The following is a 15,419-nucleotide window of genomic DNA, read 5'->3' as shown; positions in this document are numbered from 1 at the left end:
CCACACATTTTAAAATTTTTGACCGGGTCTTTAAGTTTTGAGGAAAAGGAACAGTGAACAACAACTAAGGGTAAAAATGTCAATGCGACAAGTGAGGGTAAAAACGTAAATGCTCATTCTCTAAACAAAAAAGAGTTGTGCTTTAATGGCAGAAACCAAAAAGTCGGAAAAGAGACAAAAAAGAGTTGTGCTTGGATCGTTTGAGGTCGGATTAATAAGTTTGAGGTCGGATCATATCTCATTTCAATAAATTGAATTCACTTATAAAAAACAAAACAAAAATAGTATGATATATGAGGTCGGATGATATATCTAACTGATATCTAATGGCAAGTAGACTACAATGTCATTTGTTGTTGGATACTTAATTATATGCTATATATAGTAGTTTAATAGTAGTATGCTACATATAATAATTTAATCGTAGTATGTTATATCTAATAGTTTAATAGTATTATGTTACATTTAGTAATTTAATATGAGTATGCTACATGTAGTAATTTAATAGGAGTATGCTACAAACAAAATGAATAGTTAAGGGTAAGAAAGTAACAACACATCTTCTCTCCCTCTAACATTTAGAATGGTGCGAACTAAACTTTTCCCTCTCACTAAAATCCGTTCAACTTGAGAACTCTTGCCTCCATTTCTCATAGTGTACTTTGATCTTCAACAATTATAAGTATAAGGTTAGTTGATTTCTTTTTTGGCTCCTTATCTTTTTCATGTCTAGGTAAAATTTCACAATTGAATGGTGTATGATTTAATGTCAAATGAAGTTGACATTGAAATTTTCCAAAGCGGTATATGGTTTGAACACCATAGTTATTTGGTTCTGACCATTATACTGTTCAAGCATTTATGTGTTTTTTTTTACTATTACCACTGTGATTACTTCGTAGAGTAAGAAAACGAGTGAATATGCGCTAAAAGTGCACTTGTTTCATGTAGCAATCCGATGATGAATCACTTCTCTGATGACGAAGAAGATTGGCTTCGAAATTCATATTTTGATAGTTTTACGTATGAGGATAGTGATTTTGTGGATATCACATCTATGGGGGAGGGTGAAAATGTTGAAGTTCATGAGAACAGTGATAGAGACAGTGACGGGTGTGAGGCTAGTAGAGTTTTCGAAGTAGACAAAGCAACATTCTATTCTATGCAGTTCAAGATGACTGAAGAGGCTTTCGCAATTTACAATCAATATGCAAAGTTAGTCGGTTTTAGTGTTCGTAAAGATACTTATAGAATGCGTACAGATGGTGTTCGTGTTAAGCGGAGATTTCTATGCTCAGCTGCTGGTGAACGAAATGTAAACAGGGTGACACCCAGAAAACGTGACATCGAATCCAGAGAGTCGAAGGCCATCAGTAGGTTTAAATGTAAAGCCCGCTTTGAAGTTGGTTATGATTTTGAATCAAATTTGTGGGTTGTGAAGGATTTTATTGGGGAACACACACATCCATTTGTACCAGATCCGAGCTCGATGTTCTTAAGATCACATAGAAATGTAAGTGAAGAAAATTTGAAATTTGCTACGAGCTTAGTTGATGTTGGTATTCGTAAATGCAAGGTGATGGATGTTTTTGTACATAGGGCTAGAGGTTTCTCAAGTGTTGGTTTTTTGAAGAAAGACTTGTATAATCATATGGGGCTTGATAGGAGAAATCGATGTATTGATGGTGACACCAACACACTGCTGGCTTTCATGGATAACAAAGTGAAGGGAGATCCCTTATTTCATTACAATTATAACTTAAATGAGGGTGGGTAGCTGGTTAGACTGTTTTGGGCAGATTCCACCTCACGTGCGGACTACAGTTGCTTTGGAGATGTATTGTTGTTTGATTCAACATACAAGAGCAACCAATACATGATGCCGATTGTTGTGTTTGCTGGAGTGAACAACCATCGACAAATAGTAGTGTTTGGTTTTGCATTGTTGATGGGTGAGTGTGTGGAGTCTTACGAGTGGGTATTGAAATCTTTAGTTGGCGCAATGTATGGCAAACACCCTAAGTCAGTGATCACTGATGGTGACCCGGCGATGCGCGAGGCTGTGAGATCTACTCTCCCAAATTCGAAACACTGCTTGTGCTGTTGGCACATTATGAAAAATTGCCTAAAAAATATCCACATCCTTGGATTTTCAAAAGATTTCTGCTCTATTATGTTTATGAAGTGCTCGTCTAATGAGTTCGAAGAAAGGTGGGAAACACTCGTGAAGAAATCCCAAGTCAGTAATAACAAATGGGTGAACATGATATACAAGAAAAAAGAGATGTGGGCAGAATCATATCTCCATGGTGAGTTCTTTGCCGATTGCAGAAGCACCCAACGTTGTGAGAGTATAAACTCCGTAATCCGGCTTCATGTGAAAGTTGGAATGCAGTTGTTTGAGCTGTTTGGAAAAATAGAAGTGGTAGTTGCAAATATCCGGCACCGAGAGCACGAGGAAGAGGTGATGATGAATGTAACCAAACCAGTCCTTCATACCCACTTGAACGATTATGCAAATCAGGCTGCATCTATTAAAGGACGAAGTGATGTACACTGCAGACGATAAAAAAGATGTGGATGACAATATTCGTGTGTACACCATGAGTCGCCATTTGAATAGGTAAAAAAGGTCGACTGTGAGATACAATGTTGTATTGCAGGATGCTAGCTGTTCATGTGGGCTATTTGAGTCGTTTGGATTTCCATGTAGACATATCATTTCAGTTTACAAACATGAGGACGTTGGTGTGATACCTCAGGGCTGCTTTTTAAGGAGATGGACACGGGATGCTAAATCGGTTGTTTGATTAGGAGAACCCAACTTTTCTGACCGAGCGGCCTCTGTTATACGTTTCAGTGATCTTACAACCAAATGTAGGCAGATATGTTCGTGGGCCTCCCAAACAGCGGAAAGCACTGAAGCTTTCAAAGTTTTTTTATCTTCTTTTTCTACAAAGAACCGAACTCCATCTGCTTCTGAAGGCAGTCGACATGCTCCTTTTGAGATGCCTAACAGTCCAACGGAAAATCCAATAACCAATGAGACTTCACCAGCTTATGAAGGCAGCCCACATGTTCTTTTTGAGATGCCTTTTACTCCGCCTAAAACCACACATCGACAATCGGTTAATGATCCCCCACATGTAAAATCCAAAGGCCGACAGCAAAATCCTAGCAGACCTCAAGGTCACAATGAGACGAATAAGAATAAGTGTGGCCATTGTGGTGTGACAGGTCACACAAAACCCACATCCCCACTCTTGCATCCGAAGGACGGAGGTAAGTTTTATTTACCTTTGCGATTTTTTCTTTGGTATGGTCCCAACTTTGTAATGTCTATATTTCTAATTGTATATTTTGATTAGTTGTTGATTCTACTTTATTTCGGCAACATTTTCATTGTGTTTCACTATTTTACAGGTCCAAGTATTAACCGCAACTATGTTGAACTCACTGCTCGAGTTGCCGACCTACGTGAGGAAGATGACGAGTTGAACAGAGATACAGGGTGTAAGTTGAAAGTTTGATGTTATAAAATTAATTTTCGTATAGACCTGTGGATAACAGTTGGCATTGATAAGAGTGTCCGTTTATCGTTTACCTACATCAAAATATATTGTTACAAGGCGTGGGAAGTCATAATAACATGCATGCATGTACATTTCACTTTTAGTTTTAGAAATTTCCTTTTGGAGCACATGACATTTTATTTCTTTGGGTTATAAGTAAGTAAATATTGTTTGTTTCGTGGCCTTAGTGAGATTTGATAAAGGAACACCAGGATCTCGAAGGTACAAGTGTAGCAACTGCCAATCTACGGAGCACACAAAGCCTAGGTGTCCACATTCACATAAACACAATGGTGAGCAAGGTACGACACATGTTTTGGTTTCATACTTGTTTAACTTAGATGGGGATGACGTTATAGTGTAAACTTAGATTGTATGGTTCGCGTAACTCTTTTATTTTGATTTTCTGTTGAACTTACAGGAAGAAGTGGTGGTGATGTTCCTAATGGTGAAGTTATTGGTCATGTTCCTAGTGGTGATGTTCCAGGTTATGATATTGGGTACAACACTCTAGAAAAATTCAATGTTGAGAATTTTTGTAGTGAGGATGGGCGGGTGTTTTTCCGCATGACAGATATTTGATGTAAGGGAAAAAGATGTGCAATTGAACAATGTAGAGTAATTTTGTTGTTAGAAGCAGTTGTTCCTAAGCTTCTCAGAAGATTTAGCGATTGTTGTAATAGTTAGAGCAATTGTTACAACGGTATTTATTTTGGCTTCAGGAATCGGATAGATATTGTGATTTTGCGATTCGGGGAAGAAGTTTCGATGTTGGAACTTGTCGAGTCCATGAGTCTTTTGAAATGATAAAATGTCTTCATATCACACTTTATGTGGTATAATTTGGAATATGATACTCTAGATGACATATTTTTGATGTTAACTATTATGAAAGCGGTTCTCAAGATGATACTTTATGTGGCATATCTCGGTGTGTGTTAAAGTTGAGTTTGGGCCTAAAGCCCACAATTCGAATGTCAAACCCCATTTAGCCTTGCTCTTTTCTCTTTCTTTCTTCTCTATCAACAGTAAAAACAGCAAACTCCAAACTTCCGACAATAGTTAAATGGTAGAACCAAACTCAAAACTTCAAACAACCTAAAAATACAGAGCTTGCAAATCCACTTCTGAAAATGAAGAAGAAAAACGACTATGAAAAAAACCATCAAGGGCCGAAAGCAACACCTATGAAAGCAGTTGATACATCAAAGAAGAGAAAAAATGAGGAAAATGTGCATTTAGAGTCAATGGGGAGGGGGAGCAAAAAACGATACCCGGGAGAGAAGGTCAAAGACAATTTTTAAGCTTGTTGTTAATTTATGGATTTTTAAGCATAAGCATTTGAGTTTTTTTGAGGTTGGATTATTTAGAGAAATGTAATGCTATTAAATGATTGAATTTGAATAAATTCTATTATATTACTTATTTCCATGCATAATCTACAGGAAATATAGTTAGCAGCTAAGAAGAGGAAATGGAAGGAAGTGGTAGTTCAGAGAGTGGATGAAGATAACAAGAACAAGAACGAAGAGAAGGTAGTGGATGAAGATAAGAAAGAAATAAAATCTTATCCTTTTTGCTCAAGCTTGTTACCAGTTTTTTATCTTGCCAATAAACTCCGTGAGTCAAAAGTTGGTGTTGATTTTAATGATCTAATGGGTAGAACACCATTTGGTCACATTTTTAGAGTGTTCTTTGATGATTTGTTGGACAAACAAATGTTGGTAAAAAAAACAAGCATCATAGTGGATATTATTAAAACTTACGATGAAAGGGAAGAAACATTCAAGTTAGGAGAGGTGTTTGTCAAATTAACAGCTGAAGGTGTTTCTAGAGTGTTTGGTATGCCAATGAATGGGAGTAATGTGACTACAAATGTAGATGCGGACGAGTTGAGTAAAACGGGGATTGTGACTCGTCACTTTGGCGGGGAAAAGAACTTGTCCAAGGAATTGATTGTAAATGTTATTTATAAAGTGGTGAATTCATGGAATGGTAAGTAGGATGAAGATGACTTCATCAAACTTATTTCACTATACATTATCACCACTCTTCTTTTTCCAACACCATCAAGAACACAGTGGTGGTTTTTGAAGTACTTAGAGAGTGTAAAAAAAATGAATGAAGTATCCTGGCCAAAAGTGATACATCAAAACCTTATGTGCCGAATGAAGATGTACTACCGTGAGCCTACAAAAGTAAAATCTTCTTGCGTAGTTCTTCTTTTGGCAACTTACAATCTGAATTCACTCTAGTTTAGCCTTGTTTTTTTTTGTCATTTTATTATTAATTTCATTTTTTACATGTTTACTAACTCTTTTTTTTTGTGGATCTTGATATCAGTACTGGTTGTGCTATCACGTCAATTTGGTTGATGCAATGCCAAATAGAGGTGCTGATTATGTACTTTCATTCGCAAGATGGGATATTGTAACACTCAGCAAAATGCGACCATTACCCAGGCCTTGTCAAATTTGACCATGGACAAGGTGAGCGAATGTATTAGAATTTGAAGTCATTTTCCTTCCCCATATCAGTCTTCTTTGAAATTTCGATGTCGTCAGAATTTCATTCCAATTATGGAAGTAGTTTTCACTGTCTGGAACTCTGTTACAATGTCAAGTTCATTTTATATTGATTTGATTTTTTATCACTTGTGAAGTTCAGCTTCTTTCCCATGTCAAATGAACTTGACACTGATCATGACACATGTCAAATGCATTCTACAGTAGTTTTTTCCAATGTAATTTTTGCCCAGACAAATCCCCTATTTTCAATGTCAAATGAACACTTTATATTGCATTCTTATTGTGTGAAGTTATTATTGGTGTTTTTAGGTGACAACCGAAATCAAATTTAAGGAAGTGGAGCTTGTTACGTTGACAAGTGATCCGATTCCAATAGAAGAGGACTTAAGGGGAAGGTGTATTAAGTTGGAAGAAGAAAATCAAAGCCTGCGGGCAGAGAATGAAATCTTGAAGGCCAAATTAAAAGAAAGAGAAGAGGATGCTAAAGAGAAGTCCAAGAAGGAGTCTGGGGTTGAGGCTGAAAAGGAGATGTCACCTTTTAGAGATAATGACATCCAAGCATTGCCATTGACACCGTCTGTTCCAGTGGATGTTGATAAGCACCCAAAACTGTAATATTAAACCTCGAGAGACATAGCATTTTGGTCAATTATGTGTTTAATAATCATGTAATAATTATATTTTCGTACTTTTGCAGGTTTCCGCAATTAAAATGAAGATAGCGATAAAACATGCATCAAAGTACAGGAATACGGGAATATTTGGAGTTTCCCACTCGACCCCGTAAAGCCGAAGTTTCCAAAAGAACAGAACCAGTGCAGAACGGGCCCACATATGAAGAAGCAGGAAACTTCCGATGCTCAGATCGGATAAATCTAGGTGCCGACGTTGGCTAGTGAAGCTGCCAAGTACAAGAATACGGGAATATTGGAATTCCGCTCAATCCCGTATAAAAGCCCAAACAAAGCCCCGACTAGAGCGAAGTTTCCAAAAGAAACGAACCGGTCGCGAGCGCGGGCCCACATATAAAGAGGCAGGAAACTTCCGAAGCTCAAATCGGATAAATCTAGGTGCCGACGTGGGCTAGTGAAGTTGCCATAGCGACCCGGGCGACGAACTCTGCGCAAGGACAAAAGTAGTAAAAACGCCAATTTCGGCGCCGCCACTGGACACACTAAGTGGACACACTCTGCGGGCCCGGAAGGCATGATGAGTCAGCATAGGCAGGTGGCAATTGATGGTTTCAAATTGATACCATCTGTCAAGAAAGAAAACACGTATCAATTCAAACCTGGTGGTTTGAATTAACATAAGCTAAAAACAAAAACGTAAAATGACAAAAGGACAAAACTTAAAACAGATTGAAAGCGAAGTTTGGTTTTCGAACCATTCAATTAGCTAAAAACAAAACCTTAAAAATTCACGGGTCACTTTTGTATCAGCTATAAATATGAAGGGGTCGCCTTCATTAGAAACCAAAGACATTTTCATGCTTTAGCTTCCGCCAATTTAGTTTTTCTTTCAAGATTTACATTCTCGTCATTTTATTTAGCAGACTTAATACGATAAGTTATTTTATCCTTAATAAGCAGTCATTTCTTTTCTTGTTTAATTTCTGTCCTCTGCATTTATTTACTTAATGTATCACGGCAAGTTTTATTATTCCTCCTATGATGATGAGCTAATCCCCCGGGGAGGGTTATGCCGCTTCGTGTAAAAATCGGATTGACTTCGTTAATATTCTAGAATCACTACTTAGGAATTAGACATAGAATTAACATCCGGTCCCAAAATGGTGAGGCGTACAAAGTTGGAGTCGATGCTCGGGACAGATCTCGCTAAAATGAAAAATGTCTGTAGCGACTCTGCAGTGTCGACATGACTCTCAATTCGTCCGGTGATGTGAAACTGTGCGGGGAGCGAAATAATATACCGAGATGAGGTATTATCGAAACTCCTTATGCTAGTGAAATGCGACCTAGAGATGTGGGCATGCACTAGGGATCAATACTCGACGTCGTCTCCGAAACGAGACGAACTAGAGATGTAGTGATTTAGTAATAAAAACTGTTGAAAAATGATTCTTGCATGAGTATGATTAACTCTCTCCCTGCTTCTCTACTTTTATTTACCTACATATAATCGCCGTAGTAATTTATATTATTTGCATTACCGTTATTTTAATTAAAACCAACTAAAAGAAACCTAAAAATCCTACTCACCTAAAGTTGTAACTCCAGTTGTGAACCTATCCGTGCCCTAAGGTTTGGACGATCCCTTACTCGACCTATCCTACCAATCCCACGTGAGTAAGGTAACTTGACTAAAACGTACGACAATACGGACGTTGGACTTTGGACTTTGGACTTGGACTGTGGACCTCGGACTTTGGACTGTGGACCTCGGACTTAAGAAAATAAGTAACTGAAACCAATAAACGTGTGTAAACATATGTTTTATCAAATGGCGCCGCTGCACGCCGAAGGACTCTGGACTTAACATAATAACTGGAATACATCCATAAAAACCCCTCCCTTACCTCATCATCTTTTTAATTGTCATTTCTGTTACAATACTAACTCTTTACCGTAGTTTTTTTTTTTCTACTAACAAATAACTGTGAGCCAAGTTTTGTTTATCTTCATTAGCACAGTCTAAGTACTCCGTAGGAATTTGAAGTACTAAACAGACAAAAGAGTCTCGGACGAGACTGAATTAGTAAGCACGCGAAACTAACCTGGAGTATCAACACTCCGGTTTTAGTGATGAGCCACTTTCCTTTTTGATTACTCTTTTGGGCTCTTTGGTCCTGTTTTTCTAGTAGCATAAGCTCGGGAGTAGTCGATCGCTATACGAGGAATCGCGGGACGCCAGGTTTCAAACTCTTAAACTCCTCAAACTTTGTCGAGGATATTATTCGCTATAACCTGTTTTACCTCGTATATTTGTATGTTAACATGAGAACTCTGTGCATGTAAAGGTGGTTCGTCATCACATATTCACGTAACACAATTAATATGATTCGTATATATTTTGATATATGCGTAGCACCAAACCACTTGCTTAGAATATTTTTGTATGTGTATGTTACATCAATTCACATACGCGGTATTCAATTGCATGAGTTCGTTCTTGACATTCCCCTAACTCACACATAGTTGCACGTATAGGTAATATAGATTTGCATGGGTAGACTTTCTGCGTAAACTAGTATATGTTAGTTAGTTCTATTTTGGCATCTATCGTTTTTAATTGCATATTTCGTAATCAAGTCTCCATAATACACTAATCACGTAAATTAAAAATTAAAAAAAAAAAAAAAAAAAAAAAAAAATTAAAAATCATAGTAATTAAAAATTTCATCTAAATCATCTTAATAACACCCCGCATAATACACCATCATAAATCATCATCCTATTCCATCAGTGCCTAGGAAACTTGAAAAAAATTGAGGTTGCCTAATTAAGGAACGTGCTAGCACGAACAACCTCCCTCAATTCTCTCAGGTAACCTGGCTGCTGGAATATTCACACGTTATCCTAGCTTCCCTGCTCGAGTTAGCAACAGCTCAGGAAGACGTGCTTCAACTTCCTCCTTCTTAACTTCTAAAAAAAACTCCAGTCATTATTCGTTCCTTATGAGCACCAAATTAAAATTCATATTTGTATGAGACTACGGTCTGGTAAACATAAGGAATTAGAACTTACATATCATCGTCGAAAATACAAGAAACAACTGTTTATGTTATCTCCTAGGCATAGTTCCTCCTCTGTAAATCAACCTCGTCAAACATCTCCGTTTCCATTATCTCCTTTAATTATGGCTGAAGAAAACCTCCGCGGTCGAAAACCCTTTCGGTTTCTATCTAACGCCCTACGGGAAGGACACGCTTCCCCGCATTAAACTTCGATCGCGATTGTAGGTGATTTTTAGTATTCCGCCAAACATTTTCGGTTTGTTACTGTTTACCATGGTTTAGACCATGAAAAACCGTTACAATCATCTTCGCCGGATGCAACAAGTAGTCACCACTTTCCGCCATCCGACCGTTACCAACGAACAAGTCTTGCTTAGGTTGTTCCCCTTCACCTTAGGCGATAAAGCGGTTTGGCTCGCCCGGACAAGCGCCGCCAATCCATTGACACATGGGCCAAACTTGTTCAAGCATTCATGATAAAGTTCTATACTCAAAAAAGAAAACTACAGAAATGCTTCAAAAGATTCAATTCTTTTTCGCCCGGCACCCGAGGAATCCTTTTGGGCGTGGAGCGATTCTTGATCTACTTCTCGAATGTCCCCATCATCAACTCGACACCGCTGTATTAGTTCGTTCATTTTTCAATGGTCTCTCTGACCATCAAAAGGAAACATTAGACATCATGAACGGCGGTTGTTTCATGGACAAGGGCGCTACTGAAGCATACACTTTTCTTGAGAAACAGGCCTCACGAAGCACCCATTGGGGAAACACTGATTCTTCTAGATCTTCTAAAGACACTCCTACCAAAGTTACGTCTATGTTCGAGGTCAAACCCGATCCGGAATTAAAAACTCTAATCGAGACCTTAAACAAAAAGGTCGATGCTCTTTCGGTACAAGTAAATGAACAAAAACCCAAACAGGTCATGGCTGCCAACGCTTCCCCATGCCCTCTTTGCTTAAGTCCCGAGCACGGCCGATTCTTATTGTCCTTTGGTATATGAGTGTCCTCCCCAACCTTCTGAAGAGGCTTGTGCTTTCAACATCCCTAACGCACCTTGGCGACAACATCTGAATTTAGCTTGGGCACCCCCTGTCCAACAACAAGCTCCTCCAGGTGGCAACAACGTTCCTGTACAACCACCCGGGAATTACAATTCCTATCGTCAAGGAAATCCTCCACAATTTCAGCAAGGGCAAAGTAATTTTCCCAACAACGCAAATATGGGATACCAAAACAACCCGCAACCTTGTTCCCGTAACCAAGGATATGGCTACCAAAATCAACCCGTAAATAATAACCGTGAACTAGTTTCCCCGCTCCTTTGGTACAATCCACGGGCCGATAAAGCGGCTGAAACTTTCGACATACATGAATCACGAGAATCAAATCCTAGCTTCTATCCGGTCTCTTCGTTTTGTTAGCTCGGGATAAAAGTCAAAAGGCGTGTTCCTGGCCAAGCGGTTCCAAACCCTAAGCCTACAAACACGCCTTTGAACTCAACAATGCACCGGGACCTAGTAATCCAAGCCCGGGTGAGGTAAATGCCATTACCACTCTTCGTTACGGCGAACCATCGACAATAATATATTATGCGGGACGAGGAATCGACGGAAGCCACGACTAACGCCCTTCCAACTCATACCTCGCGAACCTATAGCGGACGAAGTTGTACCATCAAAATCTACACCTACGTCCCTAGGAAAAGATACCATTGATCCTTATGCGATTCCGTCAAAAGCTCCGTTCCTGCCCGTTTGGTAAAGAACAAACATGACGAACATTTTGATGAGATCCGTGAAACCTTCAAAAATTTGACCATAAACTTACCTTTCCTAGATGCGCTAAAGCATTTGCCCAAGCATGCCAAGTTTTTTGAAGGACATGTGCACCACCAAGCGGCGTACGGATGTACCTCAACAAGCGTTCCTCACTGGCGGTTTCCCTCGATTACCACTACCAATGGTGTGGTAAAGTATGGACAAGGACCAGTCGACCCGGTACCTTGCGTTGGGCGACAAGTATACCCATCTTTGCGCTTTTAGACCTAGGTGCGGTGTTAACCTACTTCCTACTACTTATTTAAGCGGTTAGGTCTTCATGAATTGAAACCTACCAATATGACTCTGCAACTCGCGGATCGCTCCATCAAGTACCCAAAAGGCATAGTAGAGAACGTTATAGTAAAGGTCCAAGATTTTTACTATCCAGTTGATTTTGTCATTCTAGATACTGAAGTAGCTTGTGACTCCATCCCTATCATCTTGGGACGTCCTTTCCTTGCAACTGCTAACGCTCTCATAAATTGTCGGGATGGTTCAATGACATTGTCTTTCGGGAACCTTTCTGTCGAACTCAACGTATTCAAAATAATGAAACAATTTCCCGATCCTATAATGGAGGGCGAGATTAGCCTGGTTGATAGTCTGGAACATGATTATTTCAGAAACTCTTTTCCCCCAGACGAGATACACCAGTTTCTTTCTTTTGATAATCCGGAGTTTGACGATGACTCGTACATAAGGGATGTCCATGCATTATTAGAGTCGATTACCACTATTGACCCTAATGCGTCGGTGCAAACTAATTGAGGAAGAACCGGATTAAGCTCTTTTCCATTGAAGAGATGATCCCTCACGAATCCTTGATCCCCAATCCTCCAACTCGATTTAAAACCTCTACCCCCGATTTGAAACGTACATCTCGATCCCGATGGTAGTCACCCTATAATAATTTCTGCTCACTTGACTACTGACGAAGAGACCGCGTTTGATTCATGTCATTCGTGAACACCGCTCGCTATCGGATGGTCCTTAGATGATATCAAGGAATAGACCCTAGCATATGCGCGCATCGTATACATCTTGATGATGGCACAAAGACATCATCACGAGAACCCAGCGCCGCCTTAATCCCGCTATGAAGGAAGTAGTGAGAGGAAGTTCTACGTTTACTTGATCGCGGGTATCATATACCCTATCTCGGATAGTGGCTGGGTTAGTCTGTCCACGTTGTTCCCAAAAAGTCCGGCATTCAAGTCGTGCAAAATGAAAATGGTGAATGCATCTCCACTTTCGCATTCCTTTGAAATGGAGAATTTGCATTGACTATCGCCAAACTTAATGCGAACCCGTAAAGATCATTTTCCTCTCCCATTCATTGACGGATGCTAGAATGTTTAGCGGTCATGCTTACTACTGTTTTCTTGATGGCTATTCGGATACTTCCAAATTGTCATCGATCCGCCCGATCAAGAAAAGACAACTTTCGCGTGTCCCTTTGGAACCTTTGCTTCTGAGACGAATGCCTTTTGGTCTTTGTAATGCCCGGGCACTTTCAATGCCTGCATGCTTCACATTTTTAGTGATATGGTGGAGCGTTATATGGAAGTCTTCATGGGCGACTTTTCTATTTACGGAAATTCCTTTAACGATTGTTTATCAACCTTTCCAAAGTCTTAGCGCGTTGCAAGGAGAAAAATCTGGTACTCAATTGGGAGAAGTGTCATTTCATGGTTACCAAAGGACTTGTTCTAGGTCATATTGTTTCAAAAGGCGGGATAGAGGTTGATAAAGCTAAAATTGTTAAGATTTCTTAGCTACTACCTTCCCCACGATTAGGGATATCCGTGCCTTTTTAGGCCACGTTGGGTTTTCTGGGGAGATTCATTCAGGATTTCTCTAAAGTTGCTCGACCCTTAACCAATCTCCTGCTTAAGGATGCAGTATTCGACTTCAATTTCAATTGCAAACAAGCTTTTGATACACTAAAAACCGCTCTGACTACCGCTCCTATTATTCAACCCCGATTGGTCTCAACCATTCGAATCGATGTGTGGCGCTTAGCGACTTTGCTATTGGTGCCGTGCTAGGCCAAGCGGCAGCGACGACAAACCTGTTGTCATTTATTACGCTAGTAAAACTCTTAACGGCGGCTCAGCGTAATTATACCTGGCCGAGAAAGAGTTCTAGCTGTTGTCTATGCTTTGGATAAGTTTAGCCCTACCTAGTTGGAACATCGACCATAGTATATCTTGACCATGCCCAATTCGGTACTTACTCGCGAAAAAGGTATAAAACAGCGATTGTTCCCATTTGGATCCTTCTCTTACAAGAATTCACCACGGAAATCAAAGACAAAGAAAGGAACCGAAAATGTAAGCCGACCATTTATCAAGGCTGGTTGGTGACATCGATAGTGATTCGAAGCTATCGGTGACTCCTTCCCAGACGAATACTTGTACTCTATTTTCTCATCTCCATGATGCGGATATCGTTAACTACCTAGTTCTTGAGGAAGTCCCCTCCTTTTGGTCGCGTCGATCATAAAAGTTCTTATCCTTTGTAAAATATTATTTCGGGATGAACCCTACCTCTTTAAGTATTGTTCCGACCAACTCGTTCGTCTTTGCATTCCGGTGGGAACACGCCGGCGTATTATCCTTTTGCCATGAACAATCTTGCGGAGGTCATTTCAGTGGAAAAGCTGCGGCCAAAAGGTGTTACAATGTGGTTTTCTTGGCCTACCCTTTTTCGCGATGCACCGCGAACATTGTGTAGCTTGCATTCGTTGTCAACACTTAGGTCGAATTACCAAACGAAATATGATGCCCCTAAATCCTATATTGATTGTGGAAATTTTTGATGTTTGGGGCATTGATTTTATGGGACCCTTCCCTATTTCTCAAGGTTTTCTATACATTTTAGTCATTTTGTAGACTATGTGTCCAAATGGATTGAGGCACTCGCATGTCGCTCGAATGACCATAAGACTGTCGTGAGATTTGTAAAAGAAAACATTTTCTCTCGTTTTGGTGTTCCCAAAGCTATCATCAGCGATGGGGGTACACATTTTTGTAACAAAATTTTTGGGTTTTTAATGAAGAAATATGGAGTTACTCACAAGGTTGCTACTCCATACCACCCACAAGCAGTGGCAAAGTGGAAGTCTCCAGCCAAGAGAGATAAAGTCTATGCGGAGAAAGCGTCAACCCGTCAAAAATTTGGTCTCTAAAAACATCGGATGCCTTGTGGGCATAGAACAACATTAAGACACTATAGGGATGTCTCCTTACGCATTGTTTTGGAAAACCTTGTCATCGCCGGTTGAACTTGAGCATCGTGCCTTTTGGGCCATCAAAGCACCGATTACAATATCATCGAGGCGGTGAGGCGAAAGCTGCAATTAAATGAGCTTGAGGAGATTGGAGTGATGCTTATGATCTCTCGAAATCCTACAAAGCTAATATGAAAAGAGTGCGACAAGCACATTTCGCGTAAGGATTTCAAAATTGGCCAAAAAGTTTTACTATACAACTCAGTTACACATCTTTCACGGTAAATTGAAAACCACGATGGTGCGGTCCCTTTCATTGTGTCACCTGCAAAACATTATGGGGCAATCTCTTTGCTTAATCAAAAGATAACAGTGAATTTCAAGTCAATGGACAACGCCTAAAAACATTACCCGCAGTGCTCACGGATGTTGAGCAGGGACTCTTGAGGAATCCAATATACCGGACTAGATGTTTTCGTTTGGCGTACTCAATCTTGTTTCTATAGAGAGTCGCCATTTTGGTAACCGGGCCATCTTCTATCTTATGATCTCCAAAGTTCTTTG

General features: G+C 39.8%; 1 protein-coding gene across 1 annotated transcript; it reads left to right on the top strand.

The window, feature by feature from the left end:
* Positions 1-961: 961 nt before the first annotated feature.
* LOC147473795 (protein FAR1-RELATED SEQUENCE 5-like) lies at positions 962-1,777 on the top strand. The gene has a single exon (XM_086587038.1). It carries the CDS (start codon positions 962-964, stop codon positions 1,775-1,777), a length of 816 nt encoding a protein of 271 aa, XP_086443164.1.
* The last annotated feature ends 13,642 nt before the right edge of the window (positions 1,778-15,419 follow it).

Source organism: Coptis chinensis, unplaced genomic scaffold (assembly GCF_015680905.1).
Source record: "Coptis chinensis isolate HL-2020 unplaced genomic scaffold, ASM1568090v1 utg1774_pilon_pilon, whole genome shotgun sequence".
Classification (NCBI taxonomy): Eukaryota; Viridiplantae; Streptophyta; class Magnoliopsida; order Ranunculales; family Ranunculaceae; genus Coptis; species Coptis chinensis.
This window is presented reverse-complemented; position numbering and strand designations above follow the sequence as displayed.